The sequence below is a fragment of the Dendrobates tinctorius genome, unplaced genomic scaffold (assembly GCF_039654945.1).
Source record: "Dendrobates tinctorius isolate UK_male_01 unplaced genomic scaffold, ASM3965494v1 ptg000079l, whole genome shotgun sequence".
NCBI classification, from domain to species: domain Eukaryota; kingdom Metazoa; phylum Chordata; class Amphibia; order Anura; family Dendrobatidae; genus Dendrobates; species Dendrobates tinctorius.
Genome location: NW_027361747.1, coordinates 14,085,149 through 14,111,516, shown reverse-complemented (window position 1 = coordinate 14,111,516; position 26,368 = coordinate 14,085,149). Strand labels below are relative to the sequence as shown.

Below are 26,368 nucleotides of genomic sequence, written 5' to 3'. Positions count from 1 at the left end.
TTTGTGTTTTTTGCTTTTTGTTTTCTCATGTTGTATGAATGTTGTATGAATGTAGTATGTATGTTGTATGTATGCTGTATGAATGTAGTATGTATGTTGTATGTATGCTGTATGAATGTAGTATATATGTAGTATGTATGTATGTTATATGAATGTAGTATATATGAAGTATGTGTGTAGTATGTATGTAGTTATGTATGTAGTATGTATGTTTTTTGTTTTTTTTCTTTACATTCAACACATTAGCCGGATGATGGGACTACTATCTAGCAATGGGATGAAACTGAATGGGAGGAGACACAGATTAGATATTAGAAAAAACTTTTTGACAGTTAGAGTGATCAATGAGTGGAACAGGCTGCCACGAGAAGTGGTGAGTTCTCCTTCAATGGAAGTCTTCAAACAGAGGCTGAACAGACATCTGACTGGGATGATTTAGGGAATCCTGCTTTGAGCAGGGGGTTGGACCAGATGGCCCAGGAGGTCCCTTCCAACTCTACAATTCTATGATTCTATACTACTGTCCCATCATTGGCTAATGTGTCAATCACTGTCATTGTAGCAGGCATCACCCGATGGGACTTGTAGTCCCATCGGACGATGCCTGCACACACACACAGACCCCCGGCAGGCCCGTATAGACCCCCGGCAGCCGGCATAGACCCCCGGCAGGCCCGTACAGACCGCCGGCAGCCGGCACAGACCCCCGTTAGGCCCGTACAGACCCCCGAGAGGCCCGCACAGAGCCCGCCCGCACACACAGACACTCACAGTGTCCGCCCACGCACCGCACACACTCTTCCCCCCTTCCAAACTTGACGTACAAGGAAAGAAAGGTTTTTTTTAAATCCAATATTTCTGTCCCATTGACTTGAATGGGACTTCCGGTATCGGAATCGGCGATACCCGATACCTTTTGTGTATCGGGCCGATCCAATCCGATCCGATATTTCTGGATATCGGATGGTATCGCTCAACACTACTAAAAGGCACAAGGATAAAAAAAATTCAAAACACCAGAATTACGTTTTTTTGGCGGCCACAACATTGCATTAAAATGCAATAACTGGCAATCAAAAGATCGTATCTACACCAAAATGGTATCATTAAAAATTTCAGCTTGGCGCACAAAAAATAAGCCCTTACCCAACCCGATATGAAAAATGGAGACGCCATGGGTCTAGAAAAATGACGCAATTTATTATTTTTTTTCAACAAACTTTGGATTTTTTTTCCCACCACTTAAATAATGTTTGGTGTCTATGAACTTGTAATGACCTGGAGAATCATAATGGCTGGTCAGTTTTAGCATTTAGTGTACATGGTAGAAAAAATACGAAAAACCGTTGTGGAATTGCACTTTTTTGCAGTTTCACCGTACTTGGAATTTTTTTCCCGTTTTTGAGTACACAATATGGTAAAACCAATGATGTTGTTCAAAAGTAGAACTTGTGTCGCAAAAAACAAGCCCTCACATGGCCATATTGATTGAAAATAAAATAAGTTATGGCTCTGGGAAGAAGGGGAGCGAAAAACAGAAACGCAAGAACGAAAAAGGGCTCCATCACGAAAGGGTTAAATATCAAACGTCTCTCAGCTATTGTCTGGGGATGTTTTCAAGAGGTTACGCACTGCCCTTTAAAAGGCAGGGAGCAGTGTGGAGCACATGCCGTCAGCACACTCTCAGGAGACCTGTGTGCCTTGCACGGGTTCGAGGAGGAAGCAGACACTACAGGGACTGAAGCAGTATGGGAGGGTAAGCGAGCATGCCATAGTCCCTGCGGAGAGGAGGAAGGGGCTCATACAGGGGTGCCCGTGCTGTTCTAACACATGATTATTGGGCCCTTACCAGCCTAAAAAAACAAGCCCGAAGCAGCCCCAGAATTGGCACATCACATGAGATTTACCAATTCTGCTAATTTGCCCAGCTGTTCCCTATTGCCCTGGTGTGGTGGCAATTGGGTTAATTGTAGTTGGGGTTGATGACAGCTGTGATTTGTCAAAAATCACTGCTGCCATCAACCCCTGGTGCTAGTAAAGGAGAGCTGTCTATCAGACAACCTCATTTTTAACCCATTAATAAAAAATACATACACAGAAAAAAAACACTTTATTTGGTTAAAGAATCCCCCACACTATCCATCGTTCACCAATTTATTAAAATAATAACAAAATCCCATGCAGGTGCGAAGTAATGCAACAAATCTCAACTAGTCCAGAAAAGAATAGCTGAAAAACATAAAAGACAGAAATAAAGACAATAGACACTCACTCCTTTATTGCCCAAAATGTTGCCACACAATAGCAGTAAAGTGACCAGTTTTAACAGGTGCCGCGTAGTGACTATGACGCTAATCAGAGCAGCCGAGTTTCGCAGCTCTCAGCGAAACCCGGCGACGATGATAAGCATTGACATCACTACCCAGCACCTGTGAATAGCAGTTGCTATACTGCTATTCACAGATGAACGTCGACCAGGGCCGGCCCGAGAGATTACGGCAACCTAGGCGAAACTATTTTGTTGCGCCCCTACTATTCTTGGCAGTAGATGAAAACTTGGGATATAAATTTAGGAGCAAAATAAACCACAACAGCAATGATTAATTAACTCTCTCCTAACTCTTTAATCTTCTGAGAAGTTGTATAGGACAAATATATACAAAGTAATCAATAACACAAAACAAAAACGACCATAGGTAATTAAAATTTTTGTTTCCTTGCCTTTTTTTTTGAAAAGGATGACACTAAGTCACCGAGATTAATTTGTTTAGCAACTTCAGATTCTATCGAAATTGTTGCCAACCCAACCAACCTCTCTTGCGTCATATTTGCCCTTAAATATGTACAATTTTCTTTCCATCCCTAAAACTTTTTGCCTTTTGAAGAGATTTTTTATAATTTTTTCTATTTTTTCTCTGGCGCCCCCTTTGGGTCGGCGCTCTAGGCGGCCGCCTAGTTTGCCTATACGTTCGGGCCGGCCCTGACGTCGACTACATCAGAACTGTAGGGGAACCTGGGTCCAGAACACTAGTAGTCCTGATAGTGGGCACGCAGCCTAAGGCCCGATGATGATGTTGTTGGCCAATCACAGTAATGCCAATATGGCTATGGCATTACCGTATATGGAAGGCAATTCCCGCATATTTATTGGCTGTTTAACGGCCGCAAAACATGTGGGGCAGGTACTCAACCATGGCATTTGAGCACCCATGATCCAGTAACGAGTGTACCCGAACACCCCTATACTCGCTCGCTCATCATTATATCTATAATATAAAGCTGGGAGTGTCACTTTGTCTGAAACCTTTATAGACTGCACAAGCGTGACGCGCCTGTGCATTCTGGCTCCAGACAGAAGAAGGCATGCAGCGGTTACAGGTAAGAGGAGTGTGTATGGTGCCGGAGATGGTGGTATGCATAGACACTGAATGCATACCGCGATCTCCGGTGCCATACTCACATACTTACCTGACCCGGAGGAGCGTTGCCACAGCGCTTCTCTTCTCGCCGGAGACCGGGGCAGGAGTTTGGCGTCGGAATCGCTCATGCACTTAGCGCTATCCGGCGCCATTTTACTGAAGACACATTTGCAGTGTGTCTTCAGCAATATGGCGCCGGACAGCGTGGTACAGGTATGCGTGTACTCTGGCGCCACACTCCTCCCCCGGCCTCTGGCAGAACAGGACAGCGCTGGAGCACAGGGAAGAAAGGTGAGTATAAATGTTTACTTTTTTTTGGGTATGTGTGCAGTTTAAAAGGGGTGAGGGGGACCATACAAATCAGGACAGGGGTGAAAGGTAACATGCATGCTAGGATAGGGGGGTGAGAGGACCATGCATACCAGGAAAGGGGGGTGAGAGGACCATGCATACCTGGATAGGGAGGTGAGGGGACCATGCATACCAGTATAGGGGGGTGAGAGGACCATGCATATCAGGATAGGGGGTGCAGGGACCATGCATAGCAGGACTGGGGTGAGAGGACCATGCATACCAGGAAAGGTGGCTGAGAGGACCATGCATACCAGGATAGGGGGGTGAGAGGGCCATGCATACCAGGATAGGGGCGTGAGAGGACCATGCATATCAGGATTGGGGGTGAGAGGACCATGCATACCAGGATAGGGAGGTGAGGGGACCATGCATACCAGGATAGGGCGGTGAGAGGACCATGCATATCAGGATATGGGTTGCGGGGACCATGCATAGCAGGACTGGGGGTGAGAGGACCATGCATACCAGGAAAGGTGGCTGAGAGGACCATGCATATAAGGATAGGGGGGTGAGGGGATCATACATACTACTTACAGCCAAAGCTGACGGACAATACTCATCACATCAGCCAGAGCCACCGGACTACTACCCCTAATATCCCACATCATCCAATCAGCCAGAGCCACCAGACTACTACCCCTAATATCCCAGATCATCCCGTCAGCCAGAGCCACCGGACTACTACCCCTAATATCCCACATCATCCCGTCAGCCAGAGCCACCGGACTACTACCCCTAATATCCCACATCATCCCGTCAGCCATAGCCACCAGACAACTACTACTAATATCCCACATCATCCCATCACAGCCGCCGCCGAACTACTACCCCTAAAATCCCACATCATCCCGTCAGCCAGAGGCACTGGATTACTATCCCTAATATCCTACATCATCCCGCCAGCCAGAGCCACAGGACTACTACCCCTAATATCCCACATCATCTTGTCAGCCTGACTTCGGAACCAGAGCGCTGAGTGGAATGGCCCTAACTTTCATACCGGGGATCTCTTTAAGAGAGGCCTGGCATCAGAACCAGAGCGCTGAGTGGATTTGTCCTGACTTCCAAACCAGTGATCCTTTTAATAGAAGCCTGGGGTGAGAATCAGAGCGCTGAGGGATTTACCCTAACTTCCATACCAGAGATCCCTTTAAGAGAGGCCTGGGGTTAGTACCAAAGCGCAGAGTGGATTTGCCCTCACTTCCATATCGGGGATCCCTTTAAGAGGGGCCTGGGGTCAGAATCAGAGTGCAGAGTGGATTTGCCCTCACTTCCATACTGGGGATCCCTTTAAGAAGGGCCTGGGGTCAGAACCACAGCGCTGAGTGGAACGGTCCTAACTTCCATACTGGGGATCCCTTTAAGAGAGGCCTGGGGTCAAAATCAAAGCGCTGGATGGATTTTCCCTGACTTCCATGCCAATGATCCCTTTAATAGAGGCCTGGGGTCAGTACCAGAGCATTTGAAGGCAATTGCCCTGACTTTCATACCGGGGATCCCTTTAAGAGAGCCTGAGGTCAGAACCAGAACACTGAGTGGAATTGCCCAAACTTCCTTACGGGGGATCCTTTTAAGAGAGGCCTGGCATCAGAACCAAAGCGCTGGATGGATTTGCCCTGACTTCCCTATCAATGATCTCTTTAAGAGAGGCCTGGGGTCAGAACCAGAGCGCTGAGAGATTTGCCCTAACTTCCATACCAATGATCCCTTTAATAGAAGCCTTGGGGTCAGAATCAGTGTGCTGAGGGATTTGCCCTAACTTCCATACTGGAGATCCCTTTAAGAGAGGCCTGCGGCCAGTACCAAAGCGCAGAGTGGATTTGCCCTCACTTCCGTACCGGGAATCCCTTTAAGAGGGGCCTGGGGTCAGAACCAGAGTGCTTGGTGGAATTGCCCTAACTTGAATACCAGTGATCCCTTTAAGAGACCCTCGGGTCAGAACCACAGCGCTGAGTGGAACGGTCCTAATTCCATACCGGGGATCCCTTTAAGAGAGGCCTGGGGTCAAAAACCAAAGCGCTGGATGGATTTGCCCCAACTTCCATACCAACGATCCCTTTAAGAGAGGCCTTTGGTCAGTATCAGAGCGCTGAGGGATTTGCCCTAACTTCCATACCGAAGATCCTTTAAGAGGGAAGATGTGCCTATGGGATGGAGGATGTGTGATGGGTATATAAGTTCAGAGAAAAGCACTGCACACGTACAAGAAAAATAATGCTTCAGGTGAGTATTTATTGCTGATAGGTGAAGCCACAATTTAAATGACATTTTGGCCAATCATTGGCCTTTATCATATAGTCGCTGGAAAAAAAAGAAAATACAACAACAATAAGAAAAACCATAGAGAAATATATACAATATTTACAGATAGGATTATTTACAATAAACATCTCCAAAATGTAGGTTGATTTATAAGCAACTGTATTGATGCGACAGGGAAATATATCCAGAGAGAGGCATCCAAAAATGGGTATATAGGCACGGGAGGGTGTGTGTGCTCTCTGCTCCTTTCTGGGGGCAGACAATGGCTGGGAGCTTATGGTTGCCGGGGATGCTAGATTTCTCCCACCATGTCAGTGTCTGCTGAAGTGTTGTCAAGTTGGGAAAACTGTTGCTCATAGCAACCAATCACAGCTCAGCTTCTTTTAAATATCTCTGGTGAAATGAAAGATGCTTAGTGATTGGTTGCAAAGAAAACTGCTGCTCATATCAACCAATCACAGCTCAGCTTCTTTTAAACAGCGCTGGAGAAATGAAAGATGCTTCGTGACTGGTTGGTGACACACACATTCAATTTTATGTATATATATAAACCTACTCACATGTAATAAATGGCGCTATAATAATAATAAATAATAATAATAATATGAAAAACCTATCCTATATACCTTGGGACATCCTGCTTGTTATTTGCGATAAGCACAGTCGTGATGCACCTTTCATTGTTAACCTGCGGCTTTGTCAGGAGACAAAGGGGCCCCATAGCGGTCACGTGGTGTCCTGCTATTAGCGGCACACCACTGGCTGAGGGGCCCCTGGAGGAGCGGGGCCCCTAGACAGCTGCCTGGTCTGCCTGCCCCTAACGCAGGCCGTGGAGACAGGTTAGTGATGAAACACTCATCATAGTTTTTTTAAATGCATGTAATAGTCTGCATATTTCCTTATATTTATTATAGGTTTATATCAGCTCAAACCACAGCTGATATCACAGGATCCACTAATCACAATGGATGATATAAAAACTCCCACCCTATTCACAATGACCTCACAACAGGTGTGGGTCTGCTCATTGCTGATAATGTACCGTACGTGTGGATTTCCTGAAACTACAGAAAGTTACAATCTAAAGAAGCCCCAGTGGCCAGTGCAAAAATTGCAAGATTTATCATTTTTATTTTAAATACAAATTGTGATGTTAAAAAAACAATGCCAAAAATGAAAAAAAAAATGATTTTAACAATAGATAATTTTATGACTATAGCTTCCTTTTAACTTTATCTTTTAAACTACTGAAATTTTACTACATATTGAACTCTTGCTTTAAAGGTTCATTCACACAACATTATTTTTGGTCTGAGTGCTGTTGATGCAAAAAAAAAACGGGAAGCACTCGTACCAATGTTATTCAATGGAACAATGCAGATGAGCTTTTTTTTTCACTATACGAATGTGTGCGAAAAAAATCGCAGCATGTGCTAGTTTCTTCTGTAATTGGATGAGACTTGCCCATTCAAATCTATGGGTTCATAAAAAAACAAAATGAGATGCCATACGAAGCCACAGTATAGCATACATTTGTTACGAATATATTTCAACTTATAACATAGGAAACTGTAAAAGGGCTTGTAAATTATGAATTGCTGCTGAAGTAAGAAAAAGGAACGCATATGCAGTGGTATAATTAGAGTCCGATATGCCCCGGTGCAAAATTTTGACCTGGACCCACACCTCCATGTTCTTCATATGTATTGTCCTCGTTTTTTCACACATAATTTTATTTGCAAAGAAGTTATTCTCCACAAATTTAATGTTCTGGATTATGTTTTGTGGTCTTTCTACACTCCAGAGTATAATAAATGAAAAATACGTCTGTCCTCACAACTCTCCCACTACATGTGGAAGGTGAACAGAAAAAGCACAGTTGAGAGGATTAAATTCCAAATCAATATTGGTTGATAAACTATTATTGATTTTGAATTTAATCCTCTCAATTGTGCTTTTTCTGTTCACCTTCCACTTGTAGTGGGAGAGCTGTGTGACAGACAGGTTTTTCATATCTGTATTGGCACATGATACTATTTGGATCTAGTTGAGATATAAGAGCATAATAAATATAGCAAGTAAAAGATAAAGAGAATCATTATACTCACCCTCTGCTTACCTCTCCAGCCTCTCTGATACTCAGCACCACCCATCTAGTCCTCACAGCATCTTCTGATACTGGCTTTGGAATTAGTGCAATGGGGCTAGACCACGCACTACGAGATTCCTCGATGATGCTTTACTTTGGCCAAGATGGCTTGCCTCCTGGCTTCTGGAACTCAGTACGGTTTCATTCGTACCCTTACCCAAGGCTCGGTGACAATGTTAGGGCAGATCACCGAGTTCTTACCGGTCAGTTCTGAGAATACGTTTGTATTTTGCTGCACCAAAACTGAGCCTCCCATCGTTGCTGTTTCGTAATATCATCATTTATCTTAACCTCACCCCTGGCCGCGTCCTTGGCTGGAGACAGAGGGTTACCTCATAGTACGACCGGAGTTGCATGCATAACCAAACATTCCCGGCTTTTTAGCAGGTTCACATGATACAGTTGTTTTTGAGTTTTCTCTTTCCAGGCTGGTACACTCTGTAATTCACTTCCCCCACCTTTCCCCGTACCTCATATGGCTCTTGCCCTTCTTTAAAGTACCTGACCTTGGCTCTTTTATTATACGAGCGACTCTGCACTGCCTGGGTATCCATTAGATGCTCATTTACTATGGGCATGACTGCCACAATCCAGTCCTGCATTCTTGCCACATGCTCAATTACACTCCTATGCCGAGTTTGCTCCAGTTCCAATGGCTATGTCCAGCAACCTACTAGGATGCCTGCTGTACAATATCTCATAAAGGGAGAAGCCCATGTGTTATGCGCCGGGATTCTCCCATGTCTTGTATGGTACAGCGGTCTCCCATTCAGGCTCAGCTGCTGGGATGACTGCTCACACAGACTCCGTAACCAGTGCCTTGCCTAAGCTCATGCTGCACGTGTAGTTGCTGCTGGCTCTCCAGCTAAGCCTATGGTGACTACTGGTATATACATGCAGCATTGTGCTCTGGAGACTAAGTCCAGATTTCACCCTACTGAGCATGTCCATGAAGTGGCACCTTCTCATTGGTGCTCGGACGTCAGCTGCTCTGCTGAGGTGGCAGCTCCTGATTGGTCCACAGGCAAGGTCCTGTCTGTCTGGCCTTGAGATAATGGTATAGGCTTTCTTCTATGGCAAACGCCGGTGTGCTAGTATCATGCTTAATTGCTGTGTGTGTAGGCGGGACAGCTACCACCCTGTGTGCACGTGTGCCGCTAATAGCACTGCGAGTGTGTTTCTAGACAGGCAGTGCAGGGTGGGAACTCCCACTTGAACTTAGTGGCTGCACCAGGCATCCTCACACACGGGCTCAAAAGCCACCGTGTTTCAGTGCAGGTTCAATCACCAGCGTAGTGGGGGGTGAGTTATAGGGACCCCACTAGCGTCAATCCCTCTATGCTCCTGTGATGTTTATTAAGGCATAGCATAGAGTGCTCTCAGTTTCCGTACTGCTCTGTGGAGGAACAGAGTCAGGCGCTTTGCACTCTGTTCACAGCGAGTGACGTTTAACTCGGTGTGTTTACGGTGCTTACTTACGGCTACGCTCTGCCATTGTCCTCTAGCTGCGGTTTTGCCATCACCGCACGGTGGACCCCGGGTGGCGAACACACCTTATTAAAATTTACATTTGGTGCGTTCCGCCAATGCTAACACCATGGAAGCCTGTGGTTCCTCGTGGACGGCGAACATCAAATAGGGCAGTAACATGTCCGAAGTGTGACAAAGTGGTATTGCCTCTGAGTAACAAGTGGCAAAATCTACTATGACTAGAATATGTTGAAAACGTCAAAAAGAGGAAAAAATCCTCCAAAAAATTCAGATATGACTAGAATATGTTGGTGGCCACAAGTGGACTTTACTATAGGCCCCACCATATCCATTGCAATCTGCTCAAATGGTACCTCTATAATGTTTAGAGGTACCAATGGACTCCGGAAATTTGCAGTGGGTGTGGTAAGTTGACACTCAGGACATGACTCACAATATCTCTGCACCTCACCATAAATCCCGGTCCAAAAGAATCGCTGCAGAATACGTTCTTAGGTTTTCTTTACCCCTTAGTGTCCTTCCCCCATATGTGTTTGCCATCTCTAGCACTGCTCGGTGGTATGACTGGGGCACTTCCAGCTATTCCACCACTTAATCCCGGATTTTATCAACCTTATATAACAAATCCTGGTTGACAGCCATGTGGGGGAAAACCACCTCTGCACCCGGCTGCTGAGCCACCCCATTTTTTTCTACCACCCGTTCTCATGTCTGGGCCAGAGTGGGATCCTGGAGCTGAGCTGTCCAAAACGTACCAGGGGACACTTTCAGCTCTGGAATTGACGGGCCTCCTCGGCCTCTCCTGCCAATACCTCTATAGGTGTTACACTCCGTCTCTAGGTTGGTGACCCCTACTGCAGGTATCCCTGACTAGGGATCCTCGGGTTCTGTGCCTGGAATAACATTTACCCTGGGAGGTTTAACCCTGTTCAACCACAGGGACCAGAATAGGGGCAAGTCTCTTCCCAACACAGTCCCATAAGGAAGGGTCTACACCACTCCCGCCACATGTTTTATTTCTCCACACGGGGTGTAAAAAGTAACTTCCGCTGTCGGGTACTCTCGGATCTCACTATGTATACACACAACACCCACTCTCTTTCCAGTGGTTTCGAAGCCCGAGATTCATGACCTATGCACCAATGTCACTAGGCTTCCTGAGTCCAGGAGGGCCTCGGCCTGGGGTCTATTTATGTGCACCTGGCACAGATGCAGTTCACCCACCAGGACAATGGATCTTCGGTAAAAACAGCCAGGGCGTACATCAACACACGCTAAGTAAACCCACAGTCCATGGGTTTGGCTGTCCCGGGGCAGTTGGAAGACAGATGTCCTGACCCTTGGCACCACCAACATCTAATAGCTGCGTCGCAACAGGACCCCAGGACCAGTTTAGGTAAAATGGGTCTCTTGTCACTCTCACTTCAAGGTACCTTCTTAGTATGGGCTCGGTCCTGATTGGCCCCAGTAGAGAGTCGTGGACCTTTCCCAGGCTTCTGGGCTGGCGGGGTCCGACGTGATAACCGTAGTGGAGCAGAGTCCCATATAAAGTCCTGAGTGGCCGTATACTGCTCAATCAGGCTGACCACCTGGTCTAGGGTGCCAGGATCCCCTTGCCCACTCAACACTGAATAGTGACTGGCAGAGTTCTTACTAGCCAATCGGCCACCACCCTCTCTACTAACTGGAAAGGGGTTAAGGTCTCAGGCTGAAGCCATATTTTTTACCAGCTGCAGTAAGTCATATGCCAGGGACCTAGGTGAGCGAGTCTCCACAAAGGACCACTGGAACACTCGTTTGCCCGTACATACGTATTATCATCCAGTCGGGCAAGGATCTCACCTTTCTGTTTCTCATAGTCCAGGCCATCATCCTGGCTGAGGTCAAAGTCGGCCTTCTGGGGATCTCCGGTCAAGAAGAGGGTCACCAGTTCAGCCCTCTGGGAAAGCTCTCCCGCTCTGCTGTGCATTCGAACACGGTGAAGAAAGCCTCCATATCGTCCTCAGGACTCATCTTCCTCAGTGCTGACCGGACCTTGTACCAGGCCTCAGAACAGATCAGGGTCACTGGTGAGGGCGCCTCTCGCAGAGCCGCAATCTGCTGTAGAATCAGATCATTAGTCTTCTGCTGCTGATGATGTTTGATGATGTTTGTGCTGTTGTTGCAGTTGGTGCTGCTCCTGTTGTTGTCGCCTAGTGAGGTCCAACTGCTTCAAAAGCTCCTCTATCTTGTCGGCAGGCTTGGGCTGCAGCGTTACAGGCCTAATAACCGACATGCACTGGGCTTTTGGTATGCCTCAGTTCACACTGCCCGCATTCTCCAACCATATGCAGTGCAGTGGGGTTGGTGTAGTGTGACAGATAGGCAGGGACCACAGAAAGTTCAACATAAATGGAGTCTTTATTTTCAGAACTCACACATAGGAGTGATGTCCTCCTGATTGCAGCTGGGTTTCCGAAAACACAATCCAGAACTCAAAACCTGTTGCCGTGAACAATGGCACCTCCATGTCTTTTGGGTGAGTCAGCCACCTGGAAGTCCCTGACTCTGTGTTAGCTCCACACAGACTGCTCTGCAACTCGCAAACTCCAACACTGACACATGGAGTGCCCGCCAGGGCAGTGGGGAATACTCAGTTCCGGGCCTCTTCTTAAATGGGCAGTGTCACAGCGGCGGTGACCCGGTCCGTGGCCCTGGGCATCCAATAAAAGGAGTGTATTTACAAGGGAATGAAAATAAAGAGTTTTTGTAATGAGTGATCGTGACGCCACCCGTGGTATCTGATCAGTAGTGACCAGCGTTGCAGTGCAGATCCGCTGGGACTGATGATGATGCAGCAGAGTTGGTAAAGCTCCTCACAGGCAGAGCTTAGTCCATGGGCAGATGAGAGATGTTGAGGAAGATGGTGAGGTATTGAGGAGCAAAGGATGTAGCAGTGGTGAGTTGGTGATGCAGGAAGAATGCAGAAGACACAGCTGAATGCAGTTCTAAGGCTTTACCCACAGTTCTGGCATGCACAGATGCCCGCTTGATGCTGCGTCCTCCAGGTGAGGGATCCAGCCAACTTCCAGGCAGATAGAGAACACCTTTCCAGAACTCCCAGTCAATATATGCCTTCCCTGGCTGTCTCACAGTGTTGTTTTCTCACCTCTTCCTACACAACACCTCACAGTCAGTGTCCCAGGCCAGCAGCCACGGACATTGTCGGATAACATGCACCATTCGTTTCCTTGCTACTTTACGATGAAGATAACTGTGGTTAGTGGCTGTGGCCTCTGAAGCTGCCACAGCTGTCGGCTTGCTAGCTGAATCCTGATGTCCATTCCACTAGGCTAGGGGCCAAGACCCTTCTGTGACCTAGATTTCCCCCACCTAACGTCCGTCAGCATGGAACGAGCTCCACGGGGAGCACTCTCTCCACCCGTGCCTGTGGGAATCCCTTTTCCACTTCAGGGAGCTTCCTTCAGTCACCTTCCTTCCCAGCAGCTCCAGCTAACATGGAGCTGCTGCACACACGTCCTCTCACTTCTCCCCCAAGGGGGGAACTGGAACTAACTTCCTACAGTTCTCCTGCTCTCAACCTAAGCTCCACCCAACTCCCAACACCCTTTATGATCCAAGCAGGAATCACCAGAGTGCCCTGCTACTCTAGGGTGCGTGTTGGTTGTAGGTGTAAGAGTGTGGTCTGGTGTCTCCATCTTACCTGGGCAGTGGGATACTACACCTCTGGCTGAGGTGCAGTACCTCTGTTGCGACTGGATCCTCAGGGGCGCCACACACATCCAAGGAAAAACTGATTTAAATGGAATCGTGGCCATAGAGCCACTTCCAAAATCTGGAGCGGAGAGAGGGATTCGCCCCACTACAAACCTTCACTCCGTCCGCATCCTATGGGACACATATCAACCCTCGCATATGATCCCCCTCACTACCTCACACATTCCAAATGTGCTCGATGGGAGACAAGGTCCAGATGCAGGTAATGGTAGCACATTTAGGCCTCTCAGGCTGCTCACAATAGCACAAGAAACATGCAGTCTGGCATTGACATTCCTTGGGCACATTGGTTTCCACAGCTGCCAAGGCTGCAGAGCCACATGCAGTGAGACCCAAGTCGCAATGGTTGGTGGATACGATGCAGGCAGAGTATAGACATCATTTATAAAAGCTGCATCACCTGGATGTCAGATCAAAGTTGGATATCTTCCCACACTACCTCTAGAGCTCTAATAATCGTGTAAATATTTAGTTAATACTAATAAGAGTAGAAAAGTTTAGAGAACCGCCGCAGTATTTACTCAGCAAGAAAAGCCTTAAGCAGTCTGGTGAAATAATTGTGTGCACGGGAAGCATCGCCTTTTACCACCTATTATAAATATTTACTGTACATGTAAACTGGAGATAAATCTGTCTTCCTTTAAAGTCTTGTACGACTTCCTCCTCTTCTTCTATTTGTCATATATTGCGGCCATTAAGGTTTAGTATAAATTGTTGAAGCAGTAACAACATTAATTTCTCCTATTATAAATCTTGTTGAATGGAACCAAGGAAAATATCAAACAGGAAATTGGTATGATAAGAACATGAAGTAGCGCAGATGCTCAATTGATTTTTTTTCTTTCTTACAAGCAAAGAACAACTTGAAAATTTTGGGTCTTCCCGGTGCAAAGTCTGTAACAGGCTCCCCTTTTGCCATGTACCTTTATCATATTAATATCTTTACATTAAAGTGGTGTTCCAGTGCCTAAATGTCCTTATTAACTATTTACTTTATTTTTTACACCCTAACCACTTTTGTAATCACATTTATTATACAATACCCTACACTTCTCCCTTTCTAGCTAACCCCTAAATATGTTTTGTTTTTTTCCTTCACTTCCTGTGATGTTTCATTTGAGAGGAGTCTCAAACAGGACATCACAGGAGGCAGGGGCTGCATTCACTTCCCTGCATTGTCTATCACTCCTCCAGGAACAGGACATCACAGGGGGCAGCACTGCAGTTGCTTACTACAGTTTTTTGCATCACTGTCCTCTGAACATGTCCTGGTTGCATGGTCACAGTGATAGAATCTGTGAGCGCAGCGCTGGCGCCCTGCTTCTATTTTCGCCGCCACATCCACTAAATGTGAAATAAGACATTGTCAGGGGGCAGAGATGGAAGCATTAAGTGACACCAGTGCAGCCCACAGCTACTACCATCTCCCACAAGCGAATTATCTTCAGGGGTCAATTGTTATGATGAGTCACCGAAGGAGGAAAAAACAAAATACCAGCTAAGTCCAGAAAAACCAGAGAGGTTGGCAGCTATCGGATTGCAGACCCCTGAACCTATCCACAACAGCTAGCAGTAGCCGTGGGGGGTTCCTACGGTGCCCTAGACCCCTCGATCACAGCCGGAGAACTATATAGCCTAAAGACAGAAAGGGGAAAAACTAAACTGCCCCAGAGCAGACCCCAAAGCAATAGGTAGCCCCCAATATATAATGACAGTGACGCAAGATGAAAACACTAACACAGATAGAAAGATAGGTTGAGCAAATGATGCGGCCCAAGCTAACTACATAGGACAGGATAGGAAAGCTGCTGTCTGCCATCCGCAAAAACCCTATCAAAATGAGCCAACCGACTGATAGGAAAAACAGGCCCTGAAGTCGCTAGGCTTCAAAAGACTATATCAGCACTCAGGTATATTCTGAAGACAGAGCATAAGATCAACAGATCAGAGACAAAAATGGAATTCAGCTCACCCCCGGCCGGGATGGCAGAACTCCCAAAAAACAAGGCAAAACAAAAAACAAAACTGAAGAGTACAAAGCAGAGCAGAAAAACTTAGCTTTGAGATGCAGGAATCAGACTGGTCTCCAAGAATCCAGCAGGAAAATCACCAGCCAGGAAGAAGAGCGTCGGCAGCCTTATATCCAGTCCTCAATTCCAGCCACCCAGTCATCATCTAGTTGCCCAGGTATCTGATAATCAGCCTCACTACCTTCCTTCACCAGAGGAGGGAGTTCATCAGACCTCAATAGTGAAGGGAAAAATGAACTCACAACAGTACCTCCCCCTTGAGGAGGGGTCACCGAACCCTCATCCATGCCACCAGGGCGATCCGGGTGAGCCCGATGAAAGGCATGCACCAATCTTTCAGCATGAATATCAGAGGCAGAGACCCAGGAATTATCCTCCTGACCATAACCCTTCCACTTAACCAAATACTGGAGTCTCCGTCTAGCCAGACGGGAATCCAGTATCTTCTCTACCTCATATTCCATGTTACCTTCAACCAATATAGGGTCAGGAGGTGCCACCACAGGAACTATTGGTTCAACAAACCTCTTCAACAAGGACTTATGAAACACATTATGAATTTTAAATGTGACAGGAAGAGCCAACCGAAAAGAGACCGGATTAATAATCTCCAAAATCTTGTAAGGTCCAATAAATCTAGGATTAAACTTAGGAGAAGCCACCTTCATAGCGATATTTTTTGATGACAACCAAACCATATCGCCCACCTTAAACTGGGGACCAACGGTCCTACGCCGGTTGGAAATCCGCTGGGCCTTTTCCTGGGAGAGAGACAACTTATTCACTACTTGGTCCCAGATCTGGTGCATTCTCTCCACCACAGTGTCAACACCTGGGCAGGCAGAAGGGTGAAAACCAAAGTTACAAAAAAAAGGTGACATCAAAGTGGCAGAACTAGCTCTATTATTTAAAGCAAATTCGGCCAAGGGCAAAAATGAAACCCAATCATCCTGATCGGCAGAAATAGAACATCTCAAATACGACTCCAAAGTCTGGTTTGTTCTCTCCGTCTGCCCATTGGTCTGAGGGTGAAACGCAGAGGAGAAGGACAACTGAATTCCCAGCTTGGAACAGAAAGTCCTCCAAAATCTAGACACAAACTGAACTCCTCTGTCAGATACAATGTTCTCAGGAATCCCGTGCAAGCGAACCACCTGTTGCAAAAACAAGGGCACCAACTCAGAGGAAGATGGCAACTTAGGGAGTGGTACAAGATGGACCATCTTAGAGAATCTATCACAAATCACCCAAATAACAGTCATTCTCTGAGAGACAGGCATATCAGAGATAAAATCCATTGAAATATGGGTCCATGGCCTCCTGGGCACCGGCAAAGGCATCAACAAGCCACTAGAGCGAGAACAAGGTTTAGACCGGGAGCAAGTCCCACAGGACTGCACAAAATTCCTGACATCATGAGACAAGGCGGGCCACCAAAAAGACCGACTCACCAGATCTCTAGTACCAAAAATACCTGGATGACCAGCCAATGCAGAGCAATGAACTTCAGACATCACTCTCTTCCTCCACTGGTCAGGAACATACAACTTTCCACTGGGACAACGCTCAGGTTTGTCCTCCTGAAACTCTTCCAGAGCACGTCTCAAATCGGGCGAGATGGCAGAAAGAACTACCCCCTCGCCTAAGATGGTAGCAGGCTTAGTCACAACAGGAGAATCAGCAAGGAAACTCCAAGAGAGGGTGTCTGCCTTGACATTCTTAGTGCCCGGAAGAAAAGAGACCACAAAATCAAAACGTGTGAAAAACAAGGCCCACCTAGCCTGTCTAGGATTCAAGCGCTTGGCCGACTCCAGGTAAATCAAATTCTTGTGGTCAGTAAGGACCACGACTTGGTGTTTGGCTCCCTCCAACCAATGTCTCCACTCCTCAAATGCCCATTTCATGGCCAACAGTTCCCGATTCCCCACATCATAGTTACGTTCGGATGGAGAGAACTTTCGGGAAAAGAAAGCACAAGGATTCATTTTAGATGTCACAGGATCTTTTTGGGACAACACCGCTCCTGCACCAATCTCAGAAGCGTCCACCTCCACCTGAAACGGGAGTGAGACATCAGGTTGCCGCAAAACCGGAGCAGAAGTGAATCTTCGCTTCAGCTCCTGAAAGGAAGAAACAGCCTCCGGAGACCAATTCAGCACATCAGCACCCTTCCTAGTCAAATCCGTCAATGGCTTGGCAATACCAGAAAAATTAGCTATAAATTTCCAATAAAAATTAGCAAAACCCAAAAACTTCTGGAGGGCCTTCAAAGAAGTGGGCTGAACCCAATCATAAATGGCCTGTACCTTGGCCGGGTCCATTTCAATAGTTGACGGAGACAAAATAAATCCCAAAAATGAAATCCTCTGTACCCCAAAAAGGCATTTCGATCCCTTGACATACAGGGAATTCTTCCTCAAAATCTGGAACACAGTCCGAACATGTTCCACATGAGTGTCCCAATTCTTGGAGAAGATCAAAATATCATCCAGATAGATAATCAAAAATTTAGCCACAAAGTCTCGGAATATATCGTTCATGAAGCACTGGAAGACAGAAGGGGCATTAGTGAGCCCAAAAGGCATCACCAGGTACTCAAAATGTCCCTCCAGAGTATTAAACGCCGTCTTCCATTCATCCCCATGCTTAATGCGAATAAGATTATACGCCCCCCTGAGGTCAAGCTTGGTAAACCAGCAAGCACCTTTAACTCTGGAGAATAGATCAGAAATCAGGGGTAACGGATACTGATATTTAACAGTAATTTTGTTGAGGGCACGATAGTCAATACAAGGCCTTAATGAACCATCCTTTTTAGCCACGAAAAAAAAACCAGCACCTAAGGGTGAAGAGGATGGTCTAATATGACCCTTCTCCAATGCCTCCTTAATATAAGATCGCATAGCCTCGTGCTCGGGTACAGATAAATTGAGAAGCCGACCCTTGGGGAATTTACACCCCGGGTTCAGCTCAATTGCACAGTCATAACTCCTATGAGGAGGCAAAGACGCAGACTCATTCTCACTAAATACATCATAAAAGTCAGCCAAATAGTCAGGAACATCATGCGACTGGGGAGAGGTGGAGAAAACAGGAGCATCACTAAGGGCACACCGACAACCCCAACTCACCACAGACAAAGATTTCCAATCCAGAACTGGATTATTGATTTGCAACCAGGGAAACCCCAGAACAGTGGTATCATGCAAATTATGCAACACCAAAAATCTGCAATTTTCTTGATGGTCTGGGGCGACCTGCATTACCACCTGGGTCCAAAACTGAGGTTTATTCTTTGCCAAAGGAGTAGCATCAATACCCCTCAAAGGGATAGGCGTCCGCAGAGGTGTCATAGGAAATCCACAACGTTTAGCAAAATCCAAGTCCATCAGGTTAAGAGCTGCTCCTGAATCCACAAAAGCCTTGGCGGAAAATGTGGACAGGGAGCAGATCAGAGTAATTGCCAGAAGAAACTTAGGTTGAACACCACCCACAGAAAACGTGAGTGCACAACGTTTCTCTCGTTTAGGGCAGACAGAAATAATATGCGAGGCATCTCCACAAAAAAAACACAGCTTATTACGCCTTCTGAACTCCTGACGTTGCGCCCTAGACAAAACTCTATCACATTGCATAGGTTCAGACATTTGTTCAACAGGTGGCAACATCTCTCGTGTAGTTTTGCGTTCACGTAAACGCCGATCCACCTGAATGGCTAATGACATAGAATCGTCAAGACCAGAGGGAACAGGAAATCCCACCATAGTATCTTTTACAGTTTCTGACAAACCCTTCCGAAAAAGGGCTGCCAAGGCACCATCATTCCAGGTAGTAAGGACCGCCCACTTTCGGAATTTTTGACAGTACAACTCTGCCGAATCCCGACCCTGGCTTAATGCCAACAGGGTCTTTTCAGCCTGATCAATAGCATTAGGTTCATCATACAACAACCCCAAGGCCTGAAAAAATGCATTCACATTATTCAGAATAGGATCATCAGGTTTCAAAGAAAACGCCCAATCCTGGGGATCGCGCGCAGCAAAGAGATGACAATTTTAACCTGCTGTGCGGAGTTCCCCGACGAGTTAGGCTTCAAGGCAAAAAATAATTTACAATTATTCTTGAAATTCAAGAATTTAGACTGATCCCCAAAAAACACATCCGGAGTGGGAATCTTTGGTTCAGCCGCATGTGAATGAGCAAGATAGGCGGAAATTCCCCGCACTTCAGCAGCGAGCTGCTCCACACGATCAGACAATTGCTTCATCTCCATTGAGAGAAAAATTCCCCCTACAGCCTCAGAGATATAGAGGAAAAAATATGCACACACAAAAAAAAATAAAAATTCTGACACTTTTTTTTTTTTTTTTTACAATTCTCTCCTGCTATTGAGTACCCTAGGATCTGCGGTATGGGCTGGTGATTCTGTTATGATGAGTCACCGAAGGAGGAAAAAACAAAATACCAGCTAAGTCCAGAAAAACCAGAGAGGTTGGCAGCTATCGGATTGCAGACCCCTGAACCTATCCACAACAACTAGCAGTAGCCGTGGGTGGTTCCTACGGTGCCCTAGACCCCTCGATCACAGCCGGAGAACTATATAGCCTAAAGACAGAAAGGGGAAAAACTAAACTGCCCCAGAGCAGACTCCAAAGCAATAGGCAGCCCCCAACATATAATGACGGTGAAGCAAGATGAAAACACTAACACAGATAGAAAGATAGGTTGAGCAAATGATGGGGCCCAAGCTAACTACATAGGACAGGATAGGAAAGCTGCTGTCTGCCATCCGCAAAAACCCTATCAAAATGAGCCAACCGACTGATAGGAAAAACAGGCCCTGAAGTCGCTAGGCTTCAAAAGACTATATCAGCACTCAGGTATATTCTGAAGACAGAGCAAAAGATCAACAGATCAGAGACAAAAATGGAATTCAGCTCACCCCCGGCCAGGGATGGCAGAACTCCCAAAAAACAAGGCAAAACAAAAAACAAAACTGAAGAGTACAAAGCAGAGCAGAAAAACTTAGCTTTGAGATGCAGGAATCAGACTGGTCTCCAAGAATCCAGCAGGAAAATCACCAGCCAGGAAGAAGGGCGTTGGCAGCCTTATATCCAGTCCTCAATTCCAGCCACCCAGTCATCATCTAGCTGCCCAGGTGTCTGATAATCAGCCTCACTACCTTCCTTCACCAGAGGAGGGAGTTCATCAGACCTCAATAGTGAAGGGAAAAATGAACTCACAACAGTCAATGCTGGTGTCATTCACTGATTCTCTCTCTGCCCCTTACAATGTGTTGTTTCAGGGGTAGAGATAGAAGCAGAGTAGTGATGAGTGAGTACACTCGTTGCTTGGGTTTTCCCGAGCATGCTTGGGTGTCCTCTGAGTGCTCGGGATTTAGTTTTCGTCACCTCAGCTGCATGATTTGTGGCTGCTGGACAGCCTGAATACATGTGGGAATTCCCTAACAAAAAGGCATTCCTCACATGTATTCAGCCTGTCAAATCATGCAGCTGTGTCGACAGAAACTAAATCTCCAAGCACACCAAAATAGTAAAAGGTCACCCGGGCATGCTTGGAAAAACCCGAGCAACGAGTATACTCACTCATCACTAAAGCAGAGCGTGGGCACTGCCCTCATGTCTCTCCTGGTTCTACTGCCATGACCATGGATCCAGGATATCTTCAGGGGGCAGCGCCTGCATTCTGCTTCTATCTCTGCCCCCTGAAACAGACATTGTCAGAGATATAAGCAGTGAATGACAGCAGCACTGCCCCTTGATGATTATTTGTTCGAGGGAGGTGGTAGAAGCTGTGGGGCTGAACTAGTATCACTCACTGTTTCTATCTCCGTCTCCTGACAGGACATCTTTAGATGGCGGTAATGCAAGAAAATGTAGTACGTAAATGCAGCGCTGCGGATCACCAATAGATGCTACTGTGCAGGCGTCGCCGGTGCCATCTTGGTGGAGACAATTTTTTGTTTCCTCTAGCAAAATGGCGTCGCCAGCACCTGCGCAGCAGCATCTAGCGCCTGCCAGCTGAAGGTGATTTTTTTTTTTAAATTACATATAATAATTAGTATATAAAATAGGGGGAAGGTCACTGAGGGATCAGTGACCTGTCATAAGCCATCGGTATGAATATGTAAGCACAGCACTACATAAAGACCCCCCCCCCCACAGGCCGCCCCGGAGCACGATCATATCATTAATTCAAAACTGAAAATAAAGATTAAACAACAACCACAAGACAGATTTCATCAACCAATATATCATTTTAATCAGTATAACGGCGCCAACCTGACACTGTCTGTAGGATACTGAGCACAATCCTGCTGACAGGTTCCTTTTAAGGCATTGATGGCGATAGAAGATTTCCCCAAGTAATTACAATCCATTTTTTTAGCTACCCTACATCAATGGTGTAGGTGACTTTTCTTCCAAATGTTGTTTTCTGGGGAGTCTTTGATTAATCAAAGATTAGTGCCAGGAAGCATTGGACATTGACAGATTTTCTGGTCTTTCCCAAATGACAAATGGTAATAATTACATCAGAATAGTGCTGCAATGCAGAAGTGACAATTATAAGATACAGCAACACCTCTAAAAATATTCATTTCCATTTATTCCAACTACACAGTGTATAAGACCAACAGTTTTTGAATCATGTAACACTCACACTATATGACGTATTTTTGTACTTTTTATGGCATTTCCGATATGTAAATTGCACACAGATGGACGCGTTTTTGGAGCACTACATGAGTTGTGTGCCATCTGGTTAGAATTTTAATGCTATTTTCCGTAAGGATCACAGTCATGTTTAAGGAATGTCATTTTGAAGGCCGCACTGATATTCGTCTTGTTACAGTTTATATTTTAATTACATTTCTCAGAAAGCTGGGTAACTGTAGATGGAAATTATATGCTGAGTGAGAGTTGAAAAGTTGTCATCTATAAGTGTTTTTACAGGTGTCAACATAACTCTTGGGATTACAGTGGGACTTTTAGTTGTCTCACTGGGTCTCAGATTTAATGGTCCAAATCCCACGGTTACTCTGCATATCACTCAGTCTTTTATATTAAATGTATATTTCTGTATTTCTTGGTAATTGATGCTGGTAAAATTCCCAAAGATAATGTTCCATATCAATAATTACAGAAAACTTCTTTGGGACAATTATAAAAAAAAAATAAAAACTGTTCTTGCATTGTGTTCCTCTAAAAGAAGGCTATAAATAGGATGTAGGGAATCTATAATTGGCTTTTTGGGGATGCATACTTAAATGTGTTAGTTTACTCTGTATCATATTAGAGTATGTTTAACCCCTTAGTGACAGAGGCAATTTTGACCGTAATGATCAAGCCAAATTTTATAATTCTGACCAGTGTCACTTTATGAGGTTACTAGCTGTTTCCAGCCAGCTAACGCTCGGCACGCTCATTGCTATCTAATTAACGCTGCTGGTGATTAAACTAAAGTCAATAATGACAACATTCAATAGCGCTTACGCAGGTGGTAAATTAAATTAAAATGAAGTTAATAACAATAATAAGTAGCATGACACAGCAGCCTTTCTTAAGGTTTAGCATATGAGGAGGGAGGCCCATAGGAGTTAGGGAATGTACAAATTCGATGGGGTACTGAGCTCTTTCTTCTTCTGTCTCACAGGATGAAATATTGTGGACACTGAAGTATGATTTAGTCTGACGTCTAAGCATGTTCAACACTTGTTCATTGACTGTCAGCGTGTCACAGTTTTTAGGGCATAGTACTGCTCTGGAAGCAAGATCAGCAGGAGTGAGAGAGTTCAGGTCATACCCAAATATGCTCGTCACGACGTCACGAGTCAGAATGTCTATGCTCAGCTTCACAAAATCCACCAGATTCCTATCTTCAACTCCTGATCCAACAGTTAGCAGCAACACACAAAATTCAACCTCATCAGGATTGACTCGCATGTTCCTGATTAATTTCAGTTCCTTGAAGGATTTCCTCCAGACTGGACTGCTCTTGACACACGCCTCTACAATACTAACGCAATTTCCATGAAGTACAAGCGGAGCTTGCTGACAAAAATCTCCTCCAACAACAATCGGGATCCCACCAAAAGCTTCTTCATTGTGAAGGAGAATGCGTAAGCTTCTATCAACGGCATTGAAAAGATGAACGTGAGACATTGAAATTTCATCCCATATAATAAGTTTAGTATCCCGAAGCTCTCGGCAGACTGAGGTCCCTTCTTTGATACTTGATACAGTTTTCTCATTCAAATGAATTGAAATTCCAAATCCGGAGTGGACTGTTTTACCGCCTGTGTAAAACAAAAAAAATCTTCAATACAGACATCTTAAATTTACGTTTTTCAGTATTCTGTGATCGTGATTAAAATTACCTTTTAGTAATGTAGCTGCCAAACCGGTAGGAGCAACTGTTTTTACAATGCCACCATTCCCAAGTATAGTAGATGTCAAAGCCTTGTACACGAAAGTCTTTCCACAACCTCCTGCACCAGATAAACAAAAGCATTTTTGTGATGTGGTTGGATTATTAACTGCATTCATGATTATTTCAAAGGCGCCTTGTTGTTCTAGGTTCATCAGAAACTGCAGTCGTTCAGATTCTTGTTTCTCCCTTTTCACATCAACAATGTCACACATTTTATATGCATCTGATGGGGAAGGTAGTCCACAACTTTTGCAATCTTTAGCAAACTGTCGTAAGTGGTCTTGGATATCGGCAAGTGTTTGCTGCTCGGCCATGTATTCATTATGAGTCAGGAGGAAGTCTTCCATCATGTTATTTTTATATTTGTTGTATAAATCAAGTCCACTTGTGATGCTGGCGTGGTTCAGGATTGCAGCAAATAGCTGTCGAAGCTCACCAGGCATTCTAAATAAAGATGCTTCTTCCATTGTTTTGTCCCACTCTGAATTGTCATGCAATAATCCCATGGCCTTTGCTGCCAGAATATAAGTTTCATATGTGTGTCCTTCCACTGTTGACAGATCTTCGAATGATGTAGCACCTGTAAACAACATAAAGAAAATATTTAAAAATTATAAAAAAGTCAAGATGATCTAATAACGTACAATTAGATGAATATGACTTACCCTTGATATGTATCAGGAGTAGGCGCAGGGAAAATCTTTCCATATCTTGTGGAGAGACAGAGTACATTCTTGGAAGGATCTTGTCAGCACCTCTTTTTCTTGTCTTCCAAAACTTATTTGTCCAGACATAATGGTAGGGTATTTCACAATATAAATACTGTCGTGCTGATGGATCAGTTTGGTTTAGAACGAACCATTTCGTAAGTTTTGTGCCATCACGCTGAGCTTTTTCCACAGAAAGCTGCTCTGTTCCGTCCTCAAAGTAAACTGATTGTTGGAAAGGTAGGTGTACCGGAAGTCTTTCTACAGCATGGGAACGTGCAGACATCTCAAATTTTCGCAGCCGCCATATTGCTTCAGGCGATGCCAAATATCGTGTGGCGATGTAAGTCTTAATCTCGTCCCAGTGGTAGGTGCCGATGTTGCTGACTTCGTTCACTTGAACAATGGCTGCATCATGTCCTTTGTACAGGTACTTGAAAATATATTTGACGGTCTGGATGGAAGAGCAGATTTCCACATTTATGTATGCACCGTATTTCTGAGAGAGGTAGGGGTTGTATGGTACAACCCAGCGGCTGTCAACTTCCACATCCCTAATCTTGAGATTAATGCGATCTTTTCGTCTGCGGTATACTGGATAACCATTCACATTAATATTTGTTTCTTCGCTGAAGTCTTTGGGAAACTTTTTGGAGCATGTCCGGATTCCTTTTACATCTTCCATACATGGTGAATTTCTATTGTGTTCTCCACAGGGCCCATGAATCATGCAGCTGGTGACAACATCGTAAAGCTCCTTGTTAATATCCGGGTCAGGAATTTCTGCACAAACAGCATTGTCACAATCGATAGCTTCTCGAAACTTGTCGTCGTCGTCCAGAATTAAGAGTATATGGCAATGAGGAAGACCTGAAACAATAAAAGGATGCATTAAATGTGCATTATTAATCATTCCATTCTTAAAATTACTGTACATAATACCTCTTTTTTGAAATTCAGTGACGTAGGTGTATGCCTTTACTTGTCCCATCACTCCACCTTTTTTTGCAGTCAAGTCATTTGGTAACTCTTGTAGCTTTAAGTGGAATATGGTAGATACCAAATCTGGGCGGTCTATTGCTGTTTCATGTTGTAAAAGGCCGGACTGAATTTCTTCCCACTTTGGATTGCAAGTGAATGTAATAAATAAATCCGACTTTCCAAATTTTGCTACCAAAGTCATCGCATCTTGGTAATTCTGTGTCATGGCATGTTTTCCACCGGTAAAAGAAGAGGGAAGTATGACGATGCGACCCGGTCTCAGATCTTGTTGTTCAGCCCTACTGTTGATATAATCCATAAGCCCGACATATAATTCTACTCTGAGTTTCTTTTGGTTTTGTCTGTTCCAGTCCAGTCACTGCGCTTCAACCTTTTAGGTAGACCTCAATTATGTATTGTTGTGTCAGCTTGCCAGAATGTAATAGCGGGTTGAAGGATTGTCGACCCTGAAGGTGGTACGCATAGAATTCCCTCATCGACACATTTCTGTTTTTTTTTTTCCTTGTTCCCCTGCATCGAGACTGATATCTACCTGTTCTTCATCGTCACCTTCCTCCGTTTTATGACTTTTCCTTTTTGCAGTTCTCCCTTGCTTCCGTATTCCAGGTTGCCATCCGTGTTCACCATACGGAAAGAGGAGTGGATACACCATTGGATCACAGTTTGGGCTATGGTACACAATATTCTGTAGTCCTCGCTGCCCAATGGGATGAACGGCAATGTCTC

General features: G+C 45.2%; 1 protein-coding gene and 1 long non-coding RNA gene across 2 annotated transcripts; one reads left to right on the top strand and one right to left on the bottom strand.

Moving 5' to 3' along the window:
- Window positions 1–1,646: 1,646 nt before the first annotated feature.
- LOC141096833 (uncharacterized) lies at window positions 1,647–24,401 on the top strand. The gene is made up of 2 exons (XR_012233786.1): window positions 1,647–1,756; window positions 23,157–24,401. It is a non-coding gene; the product is annotated as an uncharacterized lncRNA (long non-coding RNA).
- A 63-nt stretch (window positions 24,402–24,464) lies between these two features.
- On the bottom strand, window positions 24,465–26,118 carry LOC141096812 (uncharacterized). Its single transcript, XM_073583658.1, is given in 4 exon segments — window positions 24,465–24,513; window positions 24,793–25,510; window positions 25,583–26,015; window positions 26,017–26,118. Coding segments are annotated over 4 exon segments (1,302 nt in total).
- Between the last annotated feature and the right edge of the window lie 250 nt (window positions 26,119–26,368).